General features: G+C 39.6%; 2 protein-coding genes and 1 long non-coding RNA gene across 14 annotated transcripts in view; 2 read left to right on the top strand and 1 right to left on the bottom strand.

The window, feature by feature from the left end:
- Positions 1 to 23,405, bottom strand: part of LOC307022271 (uncharacterized protein) — a 33,859-nt gene extending 10,454 nt beyond the window's left edge. For 6 of the 8 annotated variants that reach the window (XR_013803347.1, XR_013803348.1, XR_013803349.1 and 3 more), the window contains exon 1: positions 23,211 to 23,405. The gene's annotated coding sequence lies outside the window, so the exon portion shown is untranslated. Of the gene's footprint in view, positions 1 to 5,276; positions 5,388 to 8,868; positions 8,972 to 23,210 lie in introns of those variants that run through there. The other 2 variants (XM_079654977.1, XM_079654976.1) reach the window with 2 other exon arrangements.
- LOC307022274 lies at positions 3,454 to 6,167 on the top strand. The gene is made up of 3 exons (XR_013803351.1): positions 3,454 to 4,366; positions 5,255 to 5,441; positions 5,571 to 6,167. It is a non-coding gene; the product is annotated as an uncharacterized lncRNA (long non-coding RNA).
- LOC307022268 lies at positions 9,260 to 21,787 on the top strand. 5 transcript variants are annotated; one of them, XM_079654970.1, is made up of 8 exons: positions 9,260 to 9,401; positions 9,730 to 9,814; positions 12,943 to 13,957; positions 14,077 to 14,246; positions 14,333 to 14,556; positions 16,289 to 16,418; positions 16,516 to 16,613; positions 20,881 to 21,787. In XM_079654970.1, exons 3-8 carry the CDS (start codon positions 12,985 to 12,987, stop codon positions 21,122 to 21,124), a joined length of 1,839 nt encoding a protein of 612 aa, XP_079511096.1. In that variant the 5' UTR covers positions 9,260 to 9,401; positions 9,730 to 9,814; positions 12,943 to 12,984; the 3' UTR covers positions 21,125 to 21,787. The 5 variants fall into 5 exon arrangements, with proteins under 5 accessions (XP_079511096.1, XP_079511095.1, XP_079511098.1 ...); XM_079654969.1 differs by having other exon boundaries at positions 9,730 to 9,819; XM_079654972.1 differs by lacking the exon at positions 20,881 to 21,787 and adding an exon at positions 17,958 to 19,395 and having other exon boundaries at positions 9,730 to 9,819.
- Positions 23,406 to 24,199: the final 794 nt, after the last annotated feature.

The following is a 24,199-nucleotide window of genomic DNA, read 5'->3' as shown; positions in this document are numbered from 1 at the left end:
GATTTATATAGCGCCTTTTAGGGGACCCAAGGTCGCTTTACAGAAAAAACTGGAGTAAAACAAACAAAAATTAAATCGGTTTTTTTACAATTCCTCATGTGCAATGTCTCCCATCATCCACCAGAGGGAGACACACACCTTAAGGTATTCCAAACACACCGAAATTCATTTGCTTTAAAGTTCCCTAATGGCGTCCCTCCCAGGAAACAGAACTCAATAATTCATAACAGGCTCTCGTACATTTCAATGAGCTTTTAATTAGGAGGGGCCCACAGTAATTGTCTCCGAGGCGGTCTAACAGGAGGACGAACAGGAGGACAGATTGACAGTCCTCGTGGCAGATTGCAGCAAATCACCTAATTATAGGAAGAAGTCAAACCTTCGCACTCTAATGATGATTATTTTGGCTCTATTGGATCATTTCACAAATCGACAGAGAGATATAAAGGATAGGAGGGAGAGTGACAAATGTCTCATCTTTGATTCTGATCTATCAGCACATTGAATGTCGATCACTATTAGTCCACCAAATTGTAACGAAGAATTCAGTATTCCCTAAGTATCTTAATATTTTGTTTACTGTAAATTGGTATTTCAAAATGTATATTTTCTAATGCTGATTTATTTCTACTGAGATATTTCAATTGTTTATTTCTCTTATGTGCAATTAGGGTTGTACAATTCTGGGAATTTTCAACGATGAAAACTTTCCACGGGAATAAACTGGGAATTTTCTAAATTGAAGGTTGGCTCTTCATAGGGAACTTAAATATAGATGGGGAAAGTATATTTTAGCATAATTTTGACTAAAACAAACAGATGCCATTCAAGTACACTTGAATATCCATGCCATAGCACACTGCATGGCTTAGATAGGCCTGTCACGATAATTATTTTAGTTGGACGATAAAGTTTTCTCCAAATTATTGCGATAAACGATAATATTGTCGGCACCGTTGTAAGACCATTTTAGACCACTGACATAATGATAATACATAATAATAATTCAAGTACATCCTTTCAAACACAACTTTTTATTGAACATTCAACATTGCAAATGCAATCTGAAATAATATTCAAATAAATAAATAATTAATAATAAATAAAACAAATTAATTAAATTATAATTAATTAATTAAATTACACACAACCAAAACAATAAATTAAATAGACCCAGGCTGGAAAACAGCTCTCTCTCTCTCTCAGTCAAGTGTACAGTTGTGTTTTAGGTATAGTTTAAAATGTGTGGTATTGCTAGCTTTTGTCGCTACCTTTTTTAAACAAATGCGACACACCGCCCGGCTCATTCAAGTCCGTTGGTTCGCCTCGTTGATTTGGCTTGAATCCAAAATACTGCCACATCGGAGAATCGAGATGTGTAGTTAGGTTTTGTAACCAATTCCATTTGCCTTCAAATTCCCCGCTACTAAGTCACACGTTGTCTCCCGCTTGTCGCTATATTATTAATTTGGCTGCTGCACGTGCACGCGGAGTGTCCTGGGGCCTCAGTTATAAAGGGATATACGCTCAAAAAATGGCGTACGCCAGTTTCTACGCAATGTTTGCGATTTATAAAATACTAACTTGACGGGAAAACGTGCGGTCCTCCACGCACACAACGGGAGGGACGAGAAACTGTGACACCGTTGGCAGAAGGAAGGATGGAGAGAAATATGTGGAAATAATACCCTAAATAAAATGTTACCTCTCATTTATATGAAGAATTCATTTTTCAAACATTGATCAAAGCCAATCTTAAAATGATTAAACAAACGCCTGTTTGAGACTCCTCAGTGCACACAAAAACATGGATAAATAAATACGGATATGTTATTTAAAACCACCTGGAATATGTTGTGTTAATGTTATGAAATGTTTTCTCATAAATGATGCCGTAAGCAGGAGGACAGAATTACATCTAAACTGACGCCGTTTTGCATTTCTATAGGTTGTAGATACGAGCATGGTTTTATATACTACCATGTTTAATCGTATTTTATGCCGTTTGCTAAGACTTGATAAGTCGCTCGTAAAACACAGGAGGTATGGAAACTAAGAAGACCATATGTGGTAAATTGTACAGCTAATATAACAAAACACATTAGTTGTAGTTCCTTTAACTGGTGGATATAGAGTTGCTGCGGGTGCAGTGGAGACGTTGCGCACAGCTGATCGACAGCTGGAACACAAACCACCAAATACAAAAACATAATTCAGATCCAGTCGTTATGACTCCACTCCGGAGGGATCCCCCGATCATTTCTTACAGTTTCTCATCAAGGGGGGGTCTCCTGTCCCCGGTACAAACACATGCCTGAGGAAGGCTATGTGTATTCTTTTTGTCATTAACCTTTTTTGGACCACTTATTTATTTATGTTGGTGACGATCCGACCTCCATGCTGCTACTCTGGTTCAAACTGCATCCGCCAAACAATATGATTTATCTCGACCTCCCCAAAATAACCAAAATCTGACACGATGTGAGATGTCTTTTTTAGCTGTTCTGTCGTCATTTCCTGCTATCTTCTCCATGCAGTCAGTCAAAATGAATGAATGAATGGGCGTTTCTTTGACTATTTATAGGCAAATATGGGCGTTACGTGAAGCCCGCAAAAGCTGCACCGCAGTTCGAGTCGATTGTGATTTATAAAGGGAAACCGGCGTAGGAAGTGCTGTACGCACTTTCCTCACCGGTACGCAATGTTTGGTGAATCGGAAAATGTCGGAACATTTCTGTACCAATTTTTTGGATTTCTACTACGTAAGCAACCTTCCCACGTGAATCCTACGCACGGCGTTATAAATGAGGCCCCTGACCTGGCCGTGTGTCAGCCCCGCCCCTCAACAGCGCGCCTAGCGGCCATCGTACGATAAGTCAATTTATCGATTATCGCGACAGGCCTACATGGCTATTGAGACCACACAAAGGTTCGCAACAGGCTCACGATCTCAGAGTAGGGAGGACAATAAAAAATGTTTATCGGTTCAAAGCCTCAATCAGGTTCATGTTCTGGGGTTTTGATGTGTAAACTTGTCCAACCTCAATTGCTGGTATACAAAATACCAGTAGTGCAGCTGTCATGTTCTTCACAGATCCACAAATGAATTGAGCAAGTCACTAGTTTCTTGGTCATCGGTTGTCTCCCTTTCAAATTTGGGTCGTGTTGAACTTTGTGCTGACCCCCACCATAGATCCATTGGCCCTTCAGCATTGAAGTCTTGGATTGGCCAGACTAATACATTTCTAATGTTAAATAAATGAAAACCATTCACAGTTAAGAATTAGATATTAATTATTAATGCTGTAAATTACCTTTAATATGTCTAACTATATTTAAAATATGTAACCTTTTTATAGAAGTGATTATATTTGTATGCCAATATTTTCCTATGGTAAAGTTTCGTTTAGCACTTTTATTTTGGTAGTAATAAGATCGGGACTCTTATTTTGAAGGAACTTAACCGGAAGTGAATGGACAACGGAGCAGAATGTTTCACCTCCCAAGACTTCACACATTTCCTCTTTGCTTTTCGTTCGGGTTCACCTTGCGCTTTATCAGTTGAATCACTTTGAACATTCGTTTGAGAAGTTGACATTTTTTGTAAAACAAACACACGGCGCACCGCTCACGCGAGTAAATCGCTTTCTGGCTCCGTAATCACACCAATGCACGTGCAACTTAAGTATCAGGTTCCGACTGGTCACAACAATAATTAAATATCACTCTTAACCAGTGTTGGGACTAACGCGTTACTGTAACGCCGTTATCTTTGGCAGTAAGCTGCCATATATGGCGCTGGCAGTAACTAGTACTCTAACGCATTATTTGTTTAATTCAGTAACTCAGTTACCGTTACTACATCGTGCGTTACTCCGTTATTTTTTTTATAGAGTCGGCTCCCAGACGTTGGTGAGCGGCGCCAACAGCTAGGCGAACATGAGATGTTAAGTACAGTACTTGAGTAAATGTAGCCTACTTAGATACTTCCTGTGTCACATGCAGAGACGCGCTGTGGGCGTGTTTGTGTTTACTAACAAGACTATCATGGCGGCGGCGGAGCTCAAGTCGAGTTTCTCCGCCTGGAGATATTCTCACTATTTCACTTTTGTCGAGCATAAAGAAAATAACGTTTTAGTTAAATGTAAGTTGTGTCTTGGCGAGTCAAAGATCCTATCTACGGCCCAAAACAGCAATTCAAATCTGTTGAAACATCTCTGCAGAAACAACATGCTGGGACGAAGCTAGTAGCTAAGACCACAGACCCAGACTCATCCAACGCCACCCCTCCTCCACCTAAGCAACAGCAGCTGGATTTTAACCGAGGGACTGCTAGCGAGGGGAAAGTTGATGAAGCCATTGCACGGTATGTTGTAGAACACATCCAGGCTATTTCTACAGTGGAGTCACCCGCTTTCAGGGAACTAGTAAGCATGATACCATGTCCGGGCGGCACACGGCATATAGGAGTAGGAAAACTTTTTCCAACTACCGGGAGAAAGAATATACAAAAATGGATCTTCTTTGTGTTTGTGTTTGTATAGACCACATTGCTTAGCAGAGTTCAGTGATGCAAATGCATGTCAAGTTGATCAACAGATTGTATTATTCTCCAATGCAATAACAGTACTGAAATGAAGGCTATAAGGGCATTAATGGGAGCTATTTTTTAAGTAACTAAAACGTTACTGTTCACAGTAACGCATTACTTTTGGGTGTAAGTAATCAGTAAAGTAACTGAGTTACTTTTGAAATGAAGTCATTAGTAATGGTAACTAGTTACTAGCACAACACTGCTCTTAACACAACAAATATTTAACATTTATCTATTTTAGGGTCCACTGATGGCAACCAAAGGCCAAGAAGTGTTTGACATTTTTTCTGAATGGTTGCCAATGGCAACCTGGCAACCGTTACTGTCGAGCCCTGTAAGTGCTGGTTTTGTACCCTACATCTATGTTAAGCTGTTCAACGTTCTACTAACACTATTTTATGTAGTTATAATAATAATATAATAAATTGAGACAGCTGAGACAGGCTATACAAGCTTATCTGTTTGAATGTCCTTAAATTACAGTATTCCAAACAGCAGAACTTCTGTGTATGTGATGTGACTGATAACCTGACATGGTTTAGCCTTATCCCACAACTACTACTTGCCTGATCAGCCTGCTCTCAGCTTTCTCCCTTTTCTGTTTTGTATTGAAGCAGTGTCCTAAATGTAAAATGACAGACATTTTGTTTTAATGTGTAGATTGTCTTTGAGAACTGCTCACCTGTGGAGATTGCAGTGGCAAAGTGTTCCTGTGCAGCTGGAACAGCACTCTGCAACCACAATGTTGCACTGCCGTTCCAGACCGCACACTACTCCACACTCAACCTGGCTGTGTACCCCTTGCTGCACTGAAACAGAGCAGCGATGGCACAAGCCAAGAACCATGGTAAGTACAGTATGTGTTCACAACCAATCCACGGTTTAATGCGTATTAACTTTGTGCCAAGAGCTGATTTAGTGTGTTGCATCAACAACCTTTTCAATTAATTTGACAATTATTTTGTGTAATTAATAGGGTGTGAAACCAGGCAGAGTGAGTGACATGGTGTTCATCTCCACTAAGCCAAAGCAGTTTACAGTTGCTGACGGTGTAAGGTCATATCTATTGTCCGAAGTAATTGTATGTAGCCTGCTACAACTTTATGGTTGTTGTCTGAGTGTAAAATTGTTCTTAAAGTCCTAATTATCATATAAACATGTTCAAAGGAGTACACGTTACAAGGCCGTGCGGGGGGAGCTGCCAGACCCAGATGTCCTCAAAGTCAGCGAGGCATACAAGGACTTCTCAGCAGACGTCGCACCACGAAAATAAAAACGAATGGCTCCCTACTCAACTTACTCAATAGTTATCCATTAACAAAAGTTGTGGATGCTAACTAACTTATCTTGCATTGATATAACATTCTTTCAGAGGAAATGTTGGAAATGCACACATTATATATATTTTTTGCATCTACTTTCTGGATATTGTACATCTGTTAATCTGTTAAATAAACTAGCATTACTTAAATATGCAGAGACTAATTGAAATGTTTAAATATGTATTTTTTCCCCCGATATAACATCAACCTATGTTTTGTAAAAGTTTATTAAATTAATCTGTAAAATGTTATCATATTGTGGATTTATTAAATTATGTATTTTCCTATGTTATTTATGTGCGCGTTTGTTTTGACGATATAATTCATTAGTACCTAAACATAGTATGGTATAACTATGGTTTGGGAGCAAGAAATCTTTGAATCGAATCCCAGACCAATGGTGTATTATCAGGGCCGTGGGAAGTAGGGGTGCTGAGGGTGCTGCAGCACCCCCTGGTGGAGGACAGGGGATCTGCACTTCCACGAGATATAATTAAAAAAAACGAATTTTCAGCCTTGATGTAACAACATTCATAATTAAGTAAAGATAACACCCTTTTCCCCGGTTACATTTTCCATTTGCCCTGTACGATAGGCGCTGTGAGTGATGAAGTGGGGGATGTTGGCTTAGCAGGCGCCCGCAGCTCACAGCCAAAGTGAGAGAGATAGAGAGAGGGGATACCGCGGTACCGGCGGGGATTGTTGTTAGCTTCTGCTGCGCTAACGGATATAAGAAGCTGTTTCTACAATAATGTGGAGGGAGAGTCCTCTCCTGTCAGACTGAGAGGCTCAGTGAGGTAAAGGACTCTGAGGGCTTAGATAGTTCACTTTAGTCGAAGTTATCTCAGTGGGTCTCAAACGTTTTGATCACAATTTATGTAAACAAATATTTCCAAGGCACACCTTTATAATTATTAGGATAAATAAAAACAGATTTGAAATCATTCCAATGTATACTATAGGACAGTAAACCAAAAATATCGTTTAAAACTGGAGAGATTTTAAAATATAAATAAATAAATAAATGTTAACTTGTAAAATAAGATATGAATGAACAACACAAATAAAATAAGTTACATGTATTTGTTATTGGCTATGGTAGGTTATTGGAAATGTTCACATACCTGCTTATTTGATTGATAAAATGCAAACCGATCTTTTTCATATGGGTGTTTAGAGTTGTACCCCCTAGATCAGTCTCTAATTGGGCGCTCAAAGTGCACCAAATTGAAGCATTTTACTTTAAAATGTTTTAAAAATCTTCCCGGGGGGGGTACCCCCGGACCCCCCTAGAGGATGTGAAGTCCACCCCTCCAATTAAAACATGTTATAATATATAATAAATTTGAAGCCTTGTTATATAAGCTGTCCAACATGTCAATATATTTCTCTTTTTGCAGTGTAGTGGTCTTTTGTAGAGGTTTTTCATTGCCAGCTAAAATATTGCCTTATAGGGCAGCACATTGGTCAGAACCAGCCCTGGTGTCATCCCCACAGCACCCCCCATTTGAAGCATGTTCCCACGGCTATGTGTATTATGTAATATACGAAGTCACGCCCATCTACTTTCGGTCCGTGGGACCTTATTTCGGAAAAATTATGCATTGAAGTCAATGAAGAGAGAAAACTTATCTTTCGATCCCGTTTGAATTGTGCCATGAATTACACATATGATGTTTGTCAATCTTAAAAAATCATTTCCATGTCAACAAAGTCACAGTTTGTCGTAAAACTGTTGAAATATAAGACTACGAAAAATACGCAACTAGAAAGACTACAAATCCCAGAGTCGCGTAAGTGATGTCATAACTGTTTTCCTCCACTAAGAGATAGCTACAATCTGTGCCATATAGATATAATCTATAGATAGACAAGTTTACGTGCCAAAACACGGGTAGCGCCATGACACTACACAAATGCACTTCATTTCCGCCGGAAGTCTTTTGCACAGCGTCTGTCGGTGTAAACCGATGTAAACAGTCAGACGGGCACTGGTGTAAACACAGCGATTTCGATGCTAACAGTGATGCTAGCTTGGGAACACGATTCTACTTCTTTGACTGGAGATGGCGTTACTCTCCCCCACCCGAATTCAGTGCAAAACTGGGAGGATAACATGACGACGTGGCCCAGCATAAAACCAAAATAAACTGCCTTATTTAGGTCATGCCCACAGGAGCCAACAGTTGTCTGTTGTTTACATAATGCACAATTTACATGATCTCTTTATGCTGTGCAATATATCATATGTGCCTGTACTGTTTGAGTGAAAATAAAGTTTGATGTAATTTAATTTCATTATTGCACTGTTATTGCATTATTGCATTTCATATGTTCCTTAGAGTGCTACAATTTCTTTTAACACAGTTCATCATTCATATTAAGCTCATACTGTACATAAATAACACTGAATGAATTAATTGTTGAGAGGAAACTAAAGAAATGGCTTCAACAAGAAAGATCACATGTTTAATCCTAACAGGTATTACAAATTAAAATATAAAAGCAGCCCACACAATTACATCACTATGAAAATATTCATATATAATATTAAAAAATACAATGCATGCAGTATTTGTTGTGTTTATCTGTATTTAATGAACAACATGGCTGGGTGCTGGTTTGTGGTCGTAGCACTCTCTATCTAACCACTCGTTCAGGTGCTTTCTCGAGTGATTGCAACCAACTACCGCACACGTAGTTCCCGAACCACTTTTCTTCATGTTGTAATTGTTATATCCTCTTTGTCTCTGCGATATCAGTGCTTTGTCGGCACAACGGAGCTAGCTAGCAAAACAAACCCAGTCCGCCAAAACGGAAGTGCATTGCATCGAAGGGAGGAGTTCAGGATGTAGAGCGAAAACGGCTCAATAACTTGTGTATATGGCGCTGGCTAAGATAAGATAACTTTAACAATATGCCTGTGTGCTTAGTACCAAGTTGTTATCATACCAGCAATGGGTCTTGCTCGTTCTTCCGTTTCCCGTCTGATGAAAGGACCAGGAGTGGCTGGATCAAGTTAGCTACCTAGCTAGTAGCTAGCACGTTAGTTAGCATTACAGCCGTGTCATCTTTATTAGCCTTAACATTAAGTAATCCAACATGTTAAACAGTAAGGGTGGTAGTCATATGTCGTGAACCCTTTGAAGAGTACTGTCACACCGGTGTGATCATTCTATAATACACAATTTTAAGCCCGGGGGAGAAATGCTATTAAACAATTCTCCGCTCGCTGCCATTGCCAAGGCTAGCAAGTCAGGTGAGCCAATAGAATCACACCGTTGGTATCACGTGTAATCTCCCTGAGATTGTCACAAGCGTGGGCGCTCGTATGCATCTAAACTTTGAGGAAAAACTGCTTATTTTTGACAAATCTTTGCCCAGCTTCTGTCAGATACTAATTACGATTGTTCAATGACTAAAGTGGGAACAAGAACAGGGTAAATACGGTTGTGTTTTTCCTCGTCGGATGGAGTTTTGTCACGGTAAGCTAAGCTAATTAGCTAATTGAGAATCCACACTTACACCTGGCAATTGCATCATATAATTTGTTTTTTAAATTCAAAAGTTAAGTTATTACGCATGCATTATTATAATTACTATTATTATTATAGTATTTAGGAATACATATAGGAGCTAACCTACTATTAGCTAGCTATTAGCAGGTAAATTCACATTCACATGTTCACTGGTCTTTGCTGACTCTAGTGGATGTTGATAATATATGATCTGTAAAACATACACAAAGGCTTGTTACGTATGTTTCAAACAGCTGATTTTGTTTTTCCATGATCGTTTTTGCCACTTTAACAGTACGTAAGGTGAAACATAAAGAAGGAATAGGTTGCCAGAAGTGGGATTCGAGGGAGGAGACTTAGACCGCTCGGCCATCCTGACTGTGAGGTATTTCTTTCTCCAAATCGAATATAATTGATCCAAACGTTAATAAGCCTACAGTATGTTGAAGTAGTATACATATTACCATGCTGATCAATACAATACACAGTCAGTTGATCTGAGAGAGTAATCAAGCTCGGATTTCAAGTGTAAACAGGTAGGATTAGCAGAAGGAATTCATATTTTCATACTTCATAATTAACTTTACAAATAGAAAGTGTCAGTACAACATCATGTGCAATGTCTCCCATCGTCCACCAGAGGGAGACACACACCTTAAGGTATTCCAAACACACCCAGAAGAGAAATTCACTTGCTTCGAAGTTCCCTAATGGCGTCCCTCCCAGGAAACAGAACTCAATAATTCATAACAGGCTCTCGTACATTTCAATGAGCTTTTAATTAGGAGGGGCCCACAGTAATTGTCTCCGAGGCGGTCTAACAGGAGGAGGACGAACACTCGGACAGATTGACAGTCCTCGTGGCAGATTGCAGCAAATCACCTAATTATAGGAAGAAGTCAAACCTTCGCACTCTAATGATGATTATTTTGGCTCTATTGGATCATTTCACAAATCGACAGAGAGATATAAAGGATAGGAGAGAGAGTGACAAATGCCTCATCTTTGATTCTGATCTATCAGCACATTGAATTTCGATCACTCTTAGGCCACCAAATTGTAACGAAGAATTCAGTTTAACCTAAGTATCTTAATATTTTGTTTACTGTAAATTGGTATTTCAAAATGTATATTTTCTAATGCTGATTTATTTCTATTGAGATATTTCAATTGTTTATTTCTCTTATGTGAAATTAGGGTTGTAAAATTCTGGATGAAAACTTTCCACGGGAATAAACTGGGAATTTTCTAAATTGAAGGTTGGCTCTTCATAGGGAACTTAAATATAGCTGGGGAAAGTATATTTTAGCATAATCTTGACTAAAACAAACAGATGCCATTCAAGTACACTTGAATATCCATGCCATAGCACACTGCATGGCTTAGATAGGCCTGTCACGATAATTATTTTAGTTGGACGATAAAGTTTTCTCAAAATTATTGCGATAAACGATAATATTGTCGGCACCGTTGTAAGACCATTTTAGACCACTGACATAATGAAGAATCTTAATATTTTGTTTACTGTAAATTGGTATTTCAAAATGTATATTTTCTAATGCTGATTTATTTCTATTGAGATATTTCAAAGATGGAAACTTTCCACGGGAAAAAAATGGGAATAAACTGGGAATTTTCAAAATGGAGGTTGGCTCTTCGTAGGGAACTTAAATATAGTTGGGGAAAGTATACTTTAGCATAATCTTGACTAAAATAAACAGATGCCTTTGAAGTACCAGTGTTTCCCCTAGGTTTACTGCCTTGGCAGGGTGCTGCTCGGGGCCCCCGAAAAAAAAATTCTGTGCACCCAAATTTTTTTTATCCTCTGGAGCAGAGAGAGGAGCTGTGGATTATTGTTATTGATATCGTACAGTAACAAAGTATTTGTACATTCAAAAGTAATACAGTACGGTGTTACACTGTACTGTATTACTTTAATTCAAACTGTATTCCCTTCTTATCATGTAGCCTCAGCTTCTTCCTTTCATTGATACATTTAAATCACCTGACTACAGCATATAACATACCTGCTGCAACCCTGTGCTGCTGCAGCTTCTCTCTGCCTCATCCTCTATTGCTGGAGGCAGCTCCACCTCATCTGATCTCTGATATGAAAGCAATCGTGTTATGATCATATTGAGCTATTGGTGTGAGTCTAACATTAAACAAGCAGTTTGCTTGTCATACATTGCTGACGATACATTACATGCCGCTAAATGCCGGTAGCATCAAGCTAGCACGTCCTGCTTTAGCCTCACATCAACAGGTGTAGACAGAACATCCAATTATCCTGAGCTAATTTACTGAATAAACCAACTCACATTTCCTGCCTTTTTTTTCACCCAACTCATGAGACTATTCATCTGCTGTGTTTCATTGATGTTTTCTGTCAAATTCAATACTGTAGTTCAAAACCGCGGTACCTGCTCACCATCTGTGAGCTATTTTTAGAATGCGCACGCTACGTTCGTTGTCGCGTTCACGCGCGTCCACCTGGGCTAGCTGTGTGTGTCCTTCTCCCGTGACGATAACGGCTTGCGGTTAAAAAATAATAATAAACAAATTTGAAACTGGGGGGGGGGACACAAACGGGCAGACAGCAGAGCTCGGGGCAATAATGCAGATTTGTTTGACTTTTTTACACTTTGTTGTTCTCCTCCTTTCCTCCGCTCTTGTCTCTGATTGTGAGTGTGTGCATTCGCGTGTGTGTGTGTGTGTGTGTGGGGGGGGGGGGGGGGAGCCCCGCCCTTCAGAAACAGAGCGGAGGGAGAATGTGAATACGCAAAGCAGTGGACACTGAAACATGAACATACATTGGATAAATAACATAGGCGTTTAGTTTATTTAATAAAAGAGTATGTTCAATGTGAAAAGTGACCGTAGATAGATTACTTCAGTTGCAATTTGGTGCTATATATATTATATATATATATATATATATATTTAAAATAAAAAAAACACCTTGAATTTCAGGCAGGGCGCGGGGCTCCGTTGGCAGGGCGCAGCGCCCCGCCAAGACAATGGTAGGGGAAACACTGAATAAGTATAGAAATAAGAAGTCACATGATCATATACCAACCACATCTACGTGTGGCTGCCCCATTGGCAAATACGTGTATGGTTTTTACTTGATGTCTTTAAACCTTGATGTCTTTAAACCTTAATTTCTTCTTGAAACGTTCATTGTATGTGTTTCTTAATAACTCTAATGAAAACCACAAGCCAGGCACTTTGGTCGATAACAATAAGTTGGTATTTATAACAAGAGTTGCCCGAGTTTTAAACTCTTTAGACTTTTCTATTGCTGTTGATACACCAATATTGAAAAATCTGTCATCAGCTAAAACATGGACTATATCTAGCCACCAACAGAGTTCATCTTTATTACTCCTTTAAAACATAAATAGTTAATGTTTAATATATTTAAAGAACATAAAATATGCTTGCTAAGGACCATTACATTGGATTCATGTTTCACAATTTGATACCTGTTTTTGTCTTCCCACAGATACTGTGAAGCAAAGAAGTGAATATCATCCCACAGTTACAAATGGAGCACGCTTCTGATGAAATCACCCTACTACTGGGACGGCTTTCACATGAGCAACCTGACCGTAAAGGCATTCTGGAAGAATTATTTACGATAACACGGAAAACAAAAGGCGCCACAGACTGGGATCCCAAATTGATTGTGGACGTTTGCAAGGCGATTGCTCCTTTTGTGTCTCAAGAATACTCTGATGACATTCGAGCCTTCATTTATGACATATATAAAAATTTACTTTCAGGTGGACATGCTAGTAAAATCTTAGAGATGACCATTCTTAAAGATCCGGAAGTATTGGTCAGACGATTGACCGATCATTTCAGCAAACTAACCCTGGAATGTGGAAATGGTTCAGTGCCTGGAAACATGCATTTGGCTGCAGAAATGCAAACGAATGAGAAACTGAAAAAAGGGCTCAGACGGCTAAATGATCATTGTTCAAGTTCAAATGTGAAGCCATACCAGGCCAACACCACAATGTCATCAATAAGACACAAAGGGCCACACATCAGCAAAAGGTGGAAAGAACAATTAGAGAAGCTTGTGAGTACTGATGAAAGTGAAGTAACCAGAATTGGGAGCATGAAGTACGTGAATAAAGATGAATTCCGCATAGCAATGGGAAATAACGGTACTGAAGTGTTTCTGGGGCTGAGAGATGATGGCACTGAAATTGCTATAAAGAAAATGACAAGATGCAACTACGAAGTGCTGAAGAATGAGGAAGGATTCCTACGACTTCCAGGGCTTAAGCATCCATCCATTGTGAGATACATTGACCAATCGGTGGATGACAACTTTGGATATCTTGGTCTTGAACTGTGTGAATACACCCTGGAAGAATACATAAAAACTCTTGATGATATTCACTTGAGGAAGCAACTCGTCTTTGAAGTTCTCGACAGTTTAAGGGTGCTTCACTGTCGAGATCCTCCCATTCTCCACCGAGACCTCAAACCACAGAATGTTCTGATCGGTAAGATAAGTTCATTATACAAAGAAATTATGGGGATAGGATTAGGAAACAATTATTATAATTCATATTTATCAAACATAATTGTATTGATGAGTTTGTCTACCTGATTTGTCTTTCAGATATTAAAGGGAGTGCGCAATTGGCTGATTTTGGCATCAGTCGACGGTTACCCAAAGGACAAACCACTTACTGCACAGGAAAAGCAGGAACAAAAGGTTGGATGGCCAAGGAAACGTTATCAGAAGAAGACGAAACCAAGATACCGTACAAGTCAAGCTCTGACATACAGGTCAGTTTTTCTGCTAAAGAAATGTTATTGGTAACCGTGGGTACAAACACTTTCTGAATTGCTTCAATGCTTTGTTAATTCCTAAGGTGGCAGGGATGCTGATTTATTATATCCTCTCTGGAGGAAAACATCCTTTTGGAGAAAAATCCTATGAATGTGAGAACAACATTGTTAAAGGGAACTACACTTTGGAGCATGTTCCAGACGTGTTGGCAAAAGACCTCATTGAGTCTATGATTGATGCAGACCCAAAGAACAGACCTAAAGTGGAAGAATGCTTGAATCATCCCTTCTTCTGGAAACATTACAGGTACAATCCCGTCTATCATGGCCAAATGATTAAATGAACTGATTTTCTATTATTTGTATGTTTTATTGCATACGGCTTACAAGACTTAAGAACTTCTTCAAGTGAGTCTGTTCTAATAGGCACATAAACGCTATGTCTCGTTAACTACGTCCACTTCTTACAAAGAACATGGTATTCTGTCAGAAACCTAGTAGAGAACCAGTTCAACATTTAAACTAATAATGACACGAGAGAAAAGTAAATGTTCATCAAAATCATTTCTGTACTTACTTTTATAGCAATCTATCCAATAGTTGATGAGATATTTCATTCTGAACCAAGATGGTGGACTGGCCGGCTAACTGCCTAACCACCCAAAGAGCAGCTAGCATGATTAGTCAAAATCAAACAATAAATTAAAACATTTAAATCATAAGATTTGCCTTAAAGGTCCCATGTCATGCTTTTCCGGTTATTACCCGTCCCCTTGTGTGTTATGAAGGTTTTTCTGCTTGTAAACGGTCTGCAGAGTCACAAACCCTCAAAGTACACCCTGTAGCGAGTAAAACTGTAACACAGAAAATACCTCCCCAAAACGCCTCGTTGGAGATACGTCATTGTCCATTGTTTACTTCCTGGGTATCGTGACGTAGGAATGGCCAGTAGCCGCGCCCAGAGCTATGACGCGATACGGTCATGCGTTACCCAGAACCAAATGGACCAATCCGTGGAGCCATTACGTTACGTCCGCGGAGCCGTTACGTTAAGCCCCCGCTGATTGGTCCAAATTGACCAATCCACGGACTTCCTCACACACACACACTCAGTGCAGGCAGCTCTGCTGATCTCTCCTCCCTGGCTGCAGGCTGATAACAGACAGTTGGGATCACGGCGAAATTCTCTCTGCAGACCCATTCTCACAGCGTTTATCAACCTTTTTCTTACTCAATATCAAGCCACACTTATTGTTTTTACTTCGGCTGTGACTTTGTGTTTGCTTAGGATGAGTTTCGCTGTGTTTCGCTGTGTATCGCTAAACAAGGAAACCACATCCCCACGCTTACGTCGAGGCGGGGGCGGGATCAACTCCTGAACAACAACAAAAAGCCCGCGTTTTATCCAGTTTGTACACAACGATGGAGAAACTTAACAAGCAGCAGTGGTCCACTGAAGAGACCAGCTACCTACTGGGAATCTGGTCTTCTGAAGAGGTACAGAGGAAGCTGGAGCACAGTCGGCCATTGTTGTTGTTGTCGGTGTCAGCTGTGAGGGGTTTCCGCGCGGTTTGGCTTTATGAAGCAGGCACGCAAACGATGACGCAATGACGCAGCACCAGTCGGACTCTGGGCTGTGTGGAAAGAGCCGGAGCTAAACCGAAGAACCGGTTCTGAACCTGAAAAGCTCTAGCACGGAGCTTGAACCGGAGTTGCGTTGGTGTGAATGAGGTATGAGAGGAGAGGACAGAAAAAACATTCGGGCCAGGCAACGCCACTGGCGAGCACACGCACTACAAAGATGTAAAATATTATTTTACCAACAATGTGGAATTTATTGGCTACATATTACACAGAGTATACACAGCGGGAGCAGCAATAACCGTCAAATAATAATTCAGACAGGGGAGCTCCGCACCCCCTGCCTGCCGCTAGGGGGTGCTGCAGCGCCCTCAGCACCCCCCTTCCCACGCCCATGGTTTCTACACTGTCCTTTGTTGAAAATAGACATTCAAAGCTTGCTCCCTAAATATTTTCAGGAAAGTAGAATACTTGAAGAAGATTGGAGACAGGAAGGAGGTGGAAAGATATAAAGATGCTGAACAGGAATTCATTTCTTCACTGGATAAGTGTGCTGGGGATGGAGCCTTTAAACGGTGGAAAGACAAGGTGACCATATCATAACACTTATTCTTTATTTGATAACCCACAATTCTGTATTACTGAACTCCACCTTTTAACTAACTAACTATATATTTTTCATCAGTTTCCACGAGAGTTGCTGGAGAAGATGGATGGCAAGAAGAAATGCTACCCAGACAACACGTTGGGATTACTGCGCTGCATACGAAACCTCCATCACCAGTAAGTCAAACTGAATTATGAATCATTAGGGGCCTTAATCCTATCCTCATCATCATATTTTATTACTTATTACTCTAGCTCAGGGGTGGGGAGCCTCCGGGCCGTATATGGCCCGCGAGAACATTTGCTACGGCCCTCGAGGTAATTTATAAACAAACGCAAAAAAGAAAAAAATTCAATAAATTTAGACCGCAAAATAACAAGCGAGTGCCTGTTTTTCCTGGCCAAGGTCAGGGTCTTTGAACACAACACGAGCCTAACGTGTCATCACGTGGTATATGTCTCGTCTGACAGGGGTGCAGTTCTAACGGAGAGCACCAGAACGCGGTTCCGGGCCGGGACGCGTCTATCGTTTATTCCAAGAATATCCATAAAGAAAAAAAATCTGCTTACAGTTTTGTTTCATCTGGGTGTTGAGAGATGTATCCATAGATCTATTAATTTTACTCTCAAAGTGCACGAGATTGATGCTTTTAACTTCAACATTAAAAAAAAATCTTCCTGGTTATTTGCAAATGATGGTGGAAAATAAGTATTTGGTCAATAACAAAAGTTCATATCAATACTTTGTTATATACCCTTTGTTGGCAATGACAGAGGTCAAACGTTCCCCCCCACTTAAATCATGTCCACATGGATATGAAACTAAATACATTTGCACACATCTTGTGTCCATATCTTTCTGTTTTGGTGGTCATGCCACGGTGCATGCATGCGCGGGTCATGGTCAAATATCTGGATTAAGAGGTTGCTTTTTCTTTGCACTTCATTAAAGAAAGGCGAAATGAATGGGCTGTGATTTTAGTTTTTTAAGCAGACGTTGAGTTCAATCATTTGTACGGCCCTCGGAGGATGTTGTAAAAATTGAAATGGCCCTTGAGAGGAAAAAGGTTCCCCACCCCTGCTCTAGCTATTCTTTTGCTGGAAGTAAAACAAAAAATGTACATTTTAAAATTCACCTTCATTGTACTGGTGTGAGGGCAGGAAGTGCAAAATGATGCTCCGCAGACTGGGATTAGGTCGTTTTACAAGTAATATTCCTTCTAACACTCAGGACAAAGGAAGCATTTCTTTATGATGAGAGTTTCTGAATGTTTTTCCCGATGTTGAACTGATTAAACACTGACCTACTGATCAGTCTGCTCCTTTACTTGTTTTTAATTTCTCTAGACGTTCCTCTAAATGTTGCCTTTTTAATTGTCAACTATGATTTCATTTTTCAGTTCACTTCAGCTTTCAGTTCTTTTCAATAGGCCACAGGCGGAAATATAGGAACCACTGGCCAATCGCAGACGAATGTCAGGGAGGTTTTTTGTAATACGGTTTTATTTCTCTGTTTTTCAGTGCCAAGGAAGCAGCAGAATTGGATCTATTGAGGATGTTTCCTAATCTCATGGAGTATGTTTATATATTTGCCAAAAACAAAGGGTGGAATGACGAGACACCTCTGATGGAAATGTGTAGAACAGAAGTGTCACAAATAGACGGCATCACCACCATAGTTGCATCAACCCTGAAGAACTGTGAAGAGGATATCCTACTCTGTGTTCAAGAACCGTCGCCTCCCCCGTCCTATTAACTCTGTCTGTGTGTATGCCAGTGTTGTAGTTGAGTCACCACTCTTCGAGTCCGAGTCACCAAGGGAGAGTCGTAGTCGAGTCCGAGTCGTGTCCGAGTCGTCATTACCTGTGTTCGATTTTATTATTGTAAATTACCTTTTAATGTCGAACTATATTTAAAATGAGTCACCTTTTAGAGAAGTGATTATATTTGTATGCCAATATTAATCCAGGGTAAAGTTTGCGTTTTGCACTTTTATTTTGATAGTAATAAGATCGGGACTCTTATTTTGAAGGAACTTTTACCGGTTAAATCGGTTTACTGATAAAGATTAAGCCCCAGAAAGCACATGGCTACTTAGCATGCAAAATGGTGTCATTCTGCATGTTAAGTAGCCATGTGCGTGTTATCGGCTGAATCTTTATTTATTGATTAGATCACGTTACTCTGATGATAGTGTTCAAGACAGCCTATATGTCTGAACTCGATCCTTAGAGTAATGTGTTACGGAGCCTTCTCTTCTATATTGTTTCCACATAACGAGCATTTTGAGCTGCTCTTTTCCAATGTGGAAGCAGAATGTGTGAAAGCATGCAGCACGATGCGGGGTGTGTTTCGACATCGCTAGACTGGAATAGCGGGGCCCAGTCCGTGAACTCGCCTCGCAGGTGCACACGCCAGGATAGAGGACATCAGACTCCAGAGAAAACTTGTCGGAGCGTCAATGTACAAGTCGAGTCCGAGTTATCGTGGGGGGAAAAATTCACGAGTCCAAGTAATCGTAAGCAAGAATTCACGAGTCCGAGTCATCGTGCGCGAGAATTCACGAGTCGCGTCAAACAGTGCGCGAGTCCGAGTCGAGTCACGAGTCCTGAAAATCGGCACTCGAGTACTCCATCTCTGGTGTATGCAAATTAGCTGTGCAGTTCCCTGGATGTCAACGGCTGTCCCGCCCTCGCTTCCGAAGAGGTGATTGGATCAACGTCCTCCAATCCCTGTGCACATCCGGCGCACGCCTTCCGGGGGAGGACTACAAAGGCCGTGGACTGAACATTCGGGAGGGTCTGCCGTGTGTGAACAGACGCCTCACGCTACTTGCTCTTTACATACAATTCTGTTAGCGGTGGTTGACTTGTGTATTTCGTATTAGTTGGCCTATTTGTTTTGTTCCAGGCCGCACGTCTTTATTATGTTGTTATCACTATTATATATATAATTAAATACTTATACCAATTCCATACTGGTGTCTGTCCTTTTCCTCTACGTAACACTGCATTTACACAATATTCTTATTATTAATCAATCAATAATACTTAAATCCCAACTATACCGTTGCCTATCTTAAGAATGTCTTTTGGATTAATAACTGGTTTTGACTGGAATGAATAAATAGGCACACATTTAAATATAATATAGTGTTATAATACAAGATTGAAAACACTTTTCTAATGACGCTAAAATACCGAAGAATGCTTTATTATTTTATACATAGTGTCTTTCCAGGTTTTTCCTCTATACTTAAAAACGTTCCGTGATTTTTTTGGGGGGTATTTTTAAATATTGTTAACATACAATTTGTAATATTATTTTAATTAACTTTTCATTTCTGAGATCATATTACATTTGTTACATTTAGGGAATCGTTTGCTAATCATTGTCTTCTCTGATCAAGAAGCCGAAGTTTGCTTGTGATATATGTGTTGGTCATCAATAAAGGGAATGGGGAATAATCAGACAGATCAAGGGGGAACACCAGTTCAAAGCTGTTGTGTCCTTGGGAAAGACACAACGTAACGGACGTAATGTAACAGTTGTAACGGTTGTAGCTTTTCTCAGACGCGGAGGGATACTGACTTGTTGTGAAAAGTAACTACAATTCTACCCGTAATATACGCTCATTATATCACGGCTAAGAACCAATCAGATTGCTTGATTGGACTTGTCCGTTTTTTATAATGATTGATCATGAAAGTGTTCTCAAAGCTGGTAAAGGTGCAGCTAGTTTGAATGACTTTGTATACTGCAGGGTAGCTGGTGGATTTACTCCAGGTGGAACTAAAGTCTGGTTTAAGAGTTCATTATATTTCACATCATTCATCCACATCTGTGAAATAACTAAAGGTATTAAATACATGTAGTGGAGTAAAAGTACACAATTTACCTCTGAACTGTAGTGGAGTAGAAGTACAAAATAGCACAACATGGGCAAGTAAAGTACAGTACTTGAGTAAATGTACTTAGTTACTTCCCACCTCTTGAAATATAGATATCAGCATGCCAGGCACTTCTTCACTGAATGACTGCTGACACTTCAGGGAGAAGGAGTGCAGTAAAGCGGAGTGATAACAGTAATCACTTGGTGGAGTCATTTACAGTAAAACTAAGGTCAGTGACAGCCCCCAGCCTCATGGACATTAGGCCCTATTTACTGACGGAAGATCATTTAGTGAGATAACCCTTAAGGACGGCGGACGGTGGCTGTGGAGGGACATCCAGAGGTATTTTGTATGCGTGTCAGCACATGAGCTCTGGCTTGGCAGGAGACAGCGGACAGGTGGATGCTCAGCCAGCCAACGTGCCATTACTTTGCTCAGGGGGCAGCGAGTGTGTGTGTGTGTGTGCATGTGGTAATTACTTTTCTGTGTGTGTGTGATTAGAGATGTGGAGGGCTTGTCAGAAGTTATCTTCCCATCTCATCTCATCATAGGCAGTCTGGCGGATTCCCTCGATGGGCGAGCTGCTGTCAATCGGGACGTCGACGCCTGCAGAAATCGATGCCAATCTCCGCGGGTTTTTCTATTTTTAACCCAGGCTCAGCAGCCCGGCGTTTGATAAGGATGCTGCCTTCTTTGGGCTCTCCTTTTTTCACAGACCCCCCCCCTCCCCCCTTCCCACCTCTCTCTCCACCCCTGCTGATGAGAGGTGATAGGAGACAGACGAGATGGAGCTGAAAGACCTGCCTGACGCTCTGAGAGAGGCTTTCATGGGGGAGGAAATGATGATTGTTAGCACCGTATGACAGGATGTAATACGATTAGTCAAAAAGGGATTGAATTTAAACTGTCACACAGAGCAGGGGTATTTCTAATATCCTTTCTACAGCCAATAACAAACCTGCTAGCTTCTTTATCGTGTTTCATTGACAAAGGAATAAGTGAATTAGTAAGCCAAATGTTAGCTCAAGGGAATGTGTATCTGCCATGTGATTCCATTCAAAATAAATGTCATTTTTTTCTTAGCTACAACCAAGTTTTATGGAAATCTGTCATTTTTTTTTTTGTGTCTCAAACCTACTGACATACCGAGAAACCAACCGAACCAGAAACCTTCTTGGACGAGGTCATTATAATTTAAACACATATAGGTCAGGCTTGGGGAGGAACGGATTACATGTAAAGGGATTAAGTAATCTGAATAACAAAAAAAAGCATTCCCTTACTGTACATTTAAGAAAAGACTTACTCACATTACATGTTTAAGAAACGGGGATTACTGTACTTGCAGGATTACACTGTTAATTGTCTCTTTGGTTTTCATTTCAGTTACCTTCATTTGTTTTACTACATTTGTATTGCAATATGTGGACACCTGATTTATTAAAACAATGCTTTTAATTCATGTATTAAACTAAAACACTTATTGTAGACTATGCTCTACTGTTCTGTAGGTCTAGCTTCAATTTAAGAGACACATTTTTGATCCTAAATATCCTAGTTTCTTCTTTTCTAAGGTCACATTGTTCTGTTGTCTTATAAGTACATAAGAACATACGAAGTAAACAACATATTGATATTTCTCTCTTTTTGTTGCATTTGATGTTGAGGTCGTCCAAATGTAACGGAAAGTAATCTGCTTACATTACTTTTAGATAGTGATACTAAGTAAAGTAGAAAAGTATTAGCATCAAATATAGTAAAAGTACTCGGATGTTGTACTTGAGTAAAAGTAGAAGTACTCAGATCTTGTACTTGAGTAAAAGTAGAAGTACTCAGATCTTGTAATTTAGTAAAAGTAGAAGTACTCAGATCTTGTAATTTAGTAAAAGTAGAAGTACTCAGGTTTTGTACTTGATTTGTCTCGATATTATCTGTGAACGGACTCATTACTCGTGGTGTCCCTTCTACATCACATGGAAATAAATGCACGTCAAACTGCTTGCTCTTACTTTAAAAGGCAGAAACCACATTATCAGCAGGTTATCTGAAAAAGTGACAAACGAAGTACTCAGATCTTGTACTTGAGTAAAAGTAGAAATACTCAGATCTTGTACTTGAGTAAAAGTAGAAATACTCAGATCTTCTACTTCACTAAAAGTAGAAGTACTCAGATCTTGTACTTGAGTAAAAGTAGAAGTACTCAGATCTTGTACTTGAGTAAAAGAAGAAGTACTCAGATCTTGTACTTGAGTAAAAGTAGAAGTACTCAGATCTTGTACTTGAGTAAAAGTAGAAGTACCAGAGTGTAGGAATACTCTGTTACAGTAAAAGTCCTGCATTCAAAATGTTACTAAAGTAAAAGTAGAAAAGTATTCTCATCAAAATATAGTGAAAGTAGCGACAGTAAAAGTAGTCATTGTGCAGATTGGTCCATTTCAGAATAATATATATGATATGTTTTATAATGATTGATCATGAAAGTGTTCTCAAAGCTGGTAAAGGTGCAGCTAGTTTGAATGACTTTGTATACTGCAGGGTAGCTTGTGACTTTACTCCAGGTGGAACTAAAGTCTGATTCAACACTTGATTATATTTCACATCATTCATCCACATCTGTGAAGAAACTAAAGGGATTAAATACGTAGTGGAGTAAAAGTACACAGTAGCATTAACATGTAAACACTCAAGTAAAGTACAAGTCCCTGTAAATTGTTCTTCAGTAAAGTACTTGAGTAAATGTACTTAGTTACTTTACACCTCTGTTTATACACACAAAGAGCCCACGTTTAAATACCATGCTAGTCAGTACAGCTCTGTCATGTACCAACAGCGTGGTCTTCATAACATCAGTATGGATTAACATATAAGACTTTTTACTCACCTATGATGATGAAATGTAACTGTTGCTGGCTTCAAGTCCAAAAAGTGAACGCGTGGCAAGGGAGCACGCGCCCTCTGCTGGTAGGTCAGCATAATCAAAACAAACCCACAAACCAAGACCAGTGTAATCGAACCCTGTCGCTCAACAAGAGCAATGGATTGCAGATAAGTAGTTCGGTAAACGTATGTAAATAAGGAAACGTTATTTTAAAAAAAAGACATGTATGAACTGCATTTTTAGGTTATTTGTACTGTTGTCATATATTCATACATGTGTCATATACTAATACGTTTTAATCTACCAGACTGCTATTGTTATATATGTTATTATTGTGCCTTTTTTTTGTGATTTTTTAAAACTTGTTCACAGATATTGATAATAAAGTTGACTTTGACTTCATTGTTAATTGTCAGATCCATTACAGGTAATTGTAGGCAGCAGGGGCCCAAACATAAATAAATCGTTGCCCTGGGGCCCCTAAACAGGTTGCATTGTCAAAAACCTTGGAACTGTTCATGTTTTATTGCTTTATGTAGTCAAAGTAGATTTAAATGTTGCCGGGTCATTCCTAGCATTCGGTGCCTTTTAGGTCTCCAACACATATCATATATTTTGTATTTAAAAGGTTTAATGCTTATTTTTTTAAAGCTTGATTTTAAATGTGTATCCCCCTCTACCATATAACAACAATGTTATTTAGCCAGGATATTCAAAATTCTAAATAATTACTCTGATTTTAGCACAAGTAGGCCAAATTGCTGTGTCCCCAATCATGTTTGCTCAACTTCTGTAACAGATATAAAAAAGAAATCAAAGAAATCCAAAAAATTCTACATTTTTGTCACTGTTGTATTACCCTTTTGCTAATATTCCTCACCACATTTGTTTTTGTTATTAATTCATTTGTGTTGTTTAAAGTTTTTTTTAAAGTGGGTGTCCCCTGTTTGAATGTCCCCCCTGTTACTCTGATTTGAATCCCTCTGGACACG

Source organism: Notothenia rossii, assembly GCF_949606895.1.
Source record: "Notothenia rossii genome assembly, chromosome: 10".
NCBI lineage: Eukaryota > Metazoa > Chordata > Actinopteri > Perciformes > Nototheniidae > Notothenia > Notothenia rossii.
The sequence above is the reverse complement of the archived record's forward strand: the minus strand, read 5'-3'. Positions and strand labels throughout refer to the sequence as shown.

Coding starts and splice junctions, on each gene's coding strand:
- LOC307022268 (XM_079654970.1), top strand. CDS start 12,985: ATGGAGCACGCTTCTGATGAAATCACCCTACTACTGGGACGGCTTTCA. Junction 14,247..14,332: donor AGTCAAGCTCTGACATACAG/GTCAGTTTTTCT, acceptor TTAATTCCTAAG/GTGGCAGGGATGCTGATTTA. Junction 14,557..16,288: donor TTCTTCTGGAAACATTACAG/GTACAATCCCGT, acceptor AAATATTTTCAG/GAAAGTAGAATACTTGAAGA.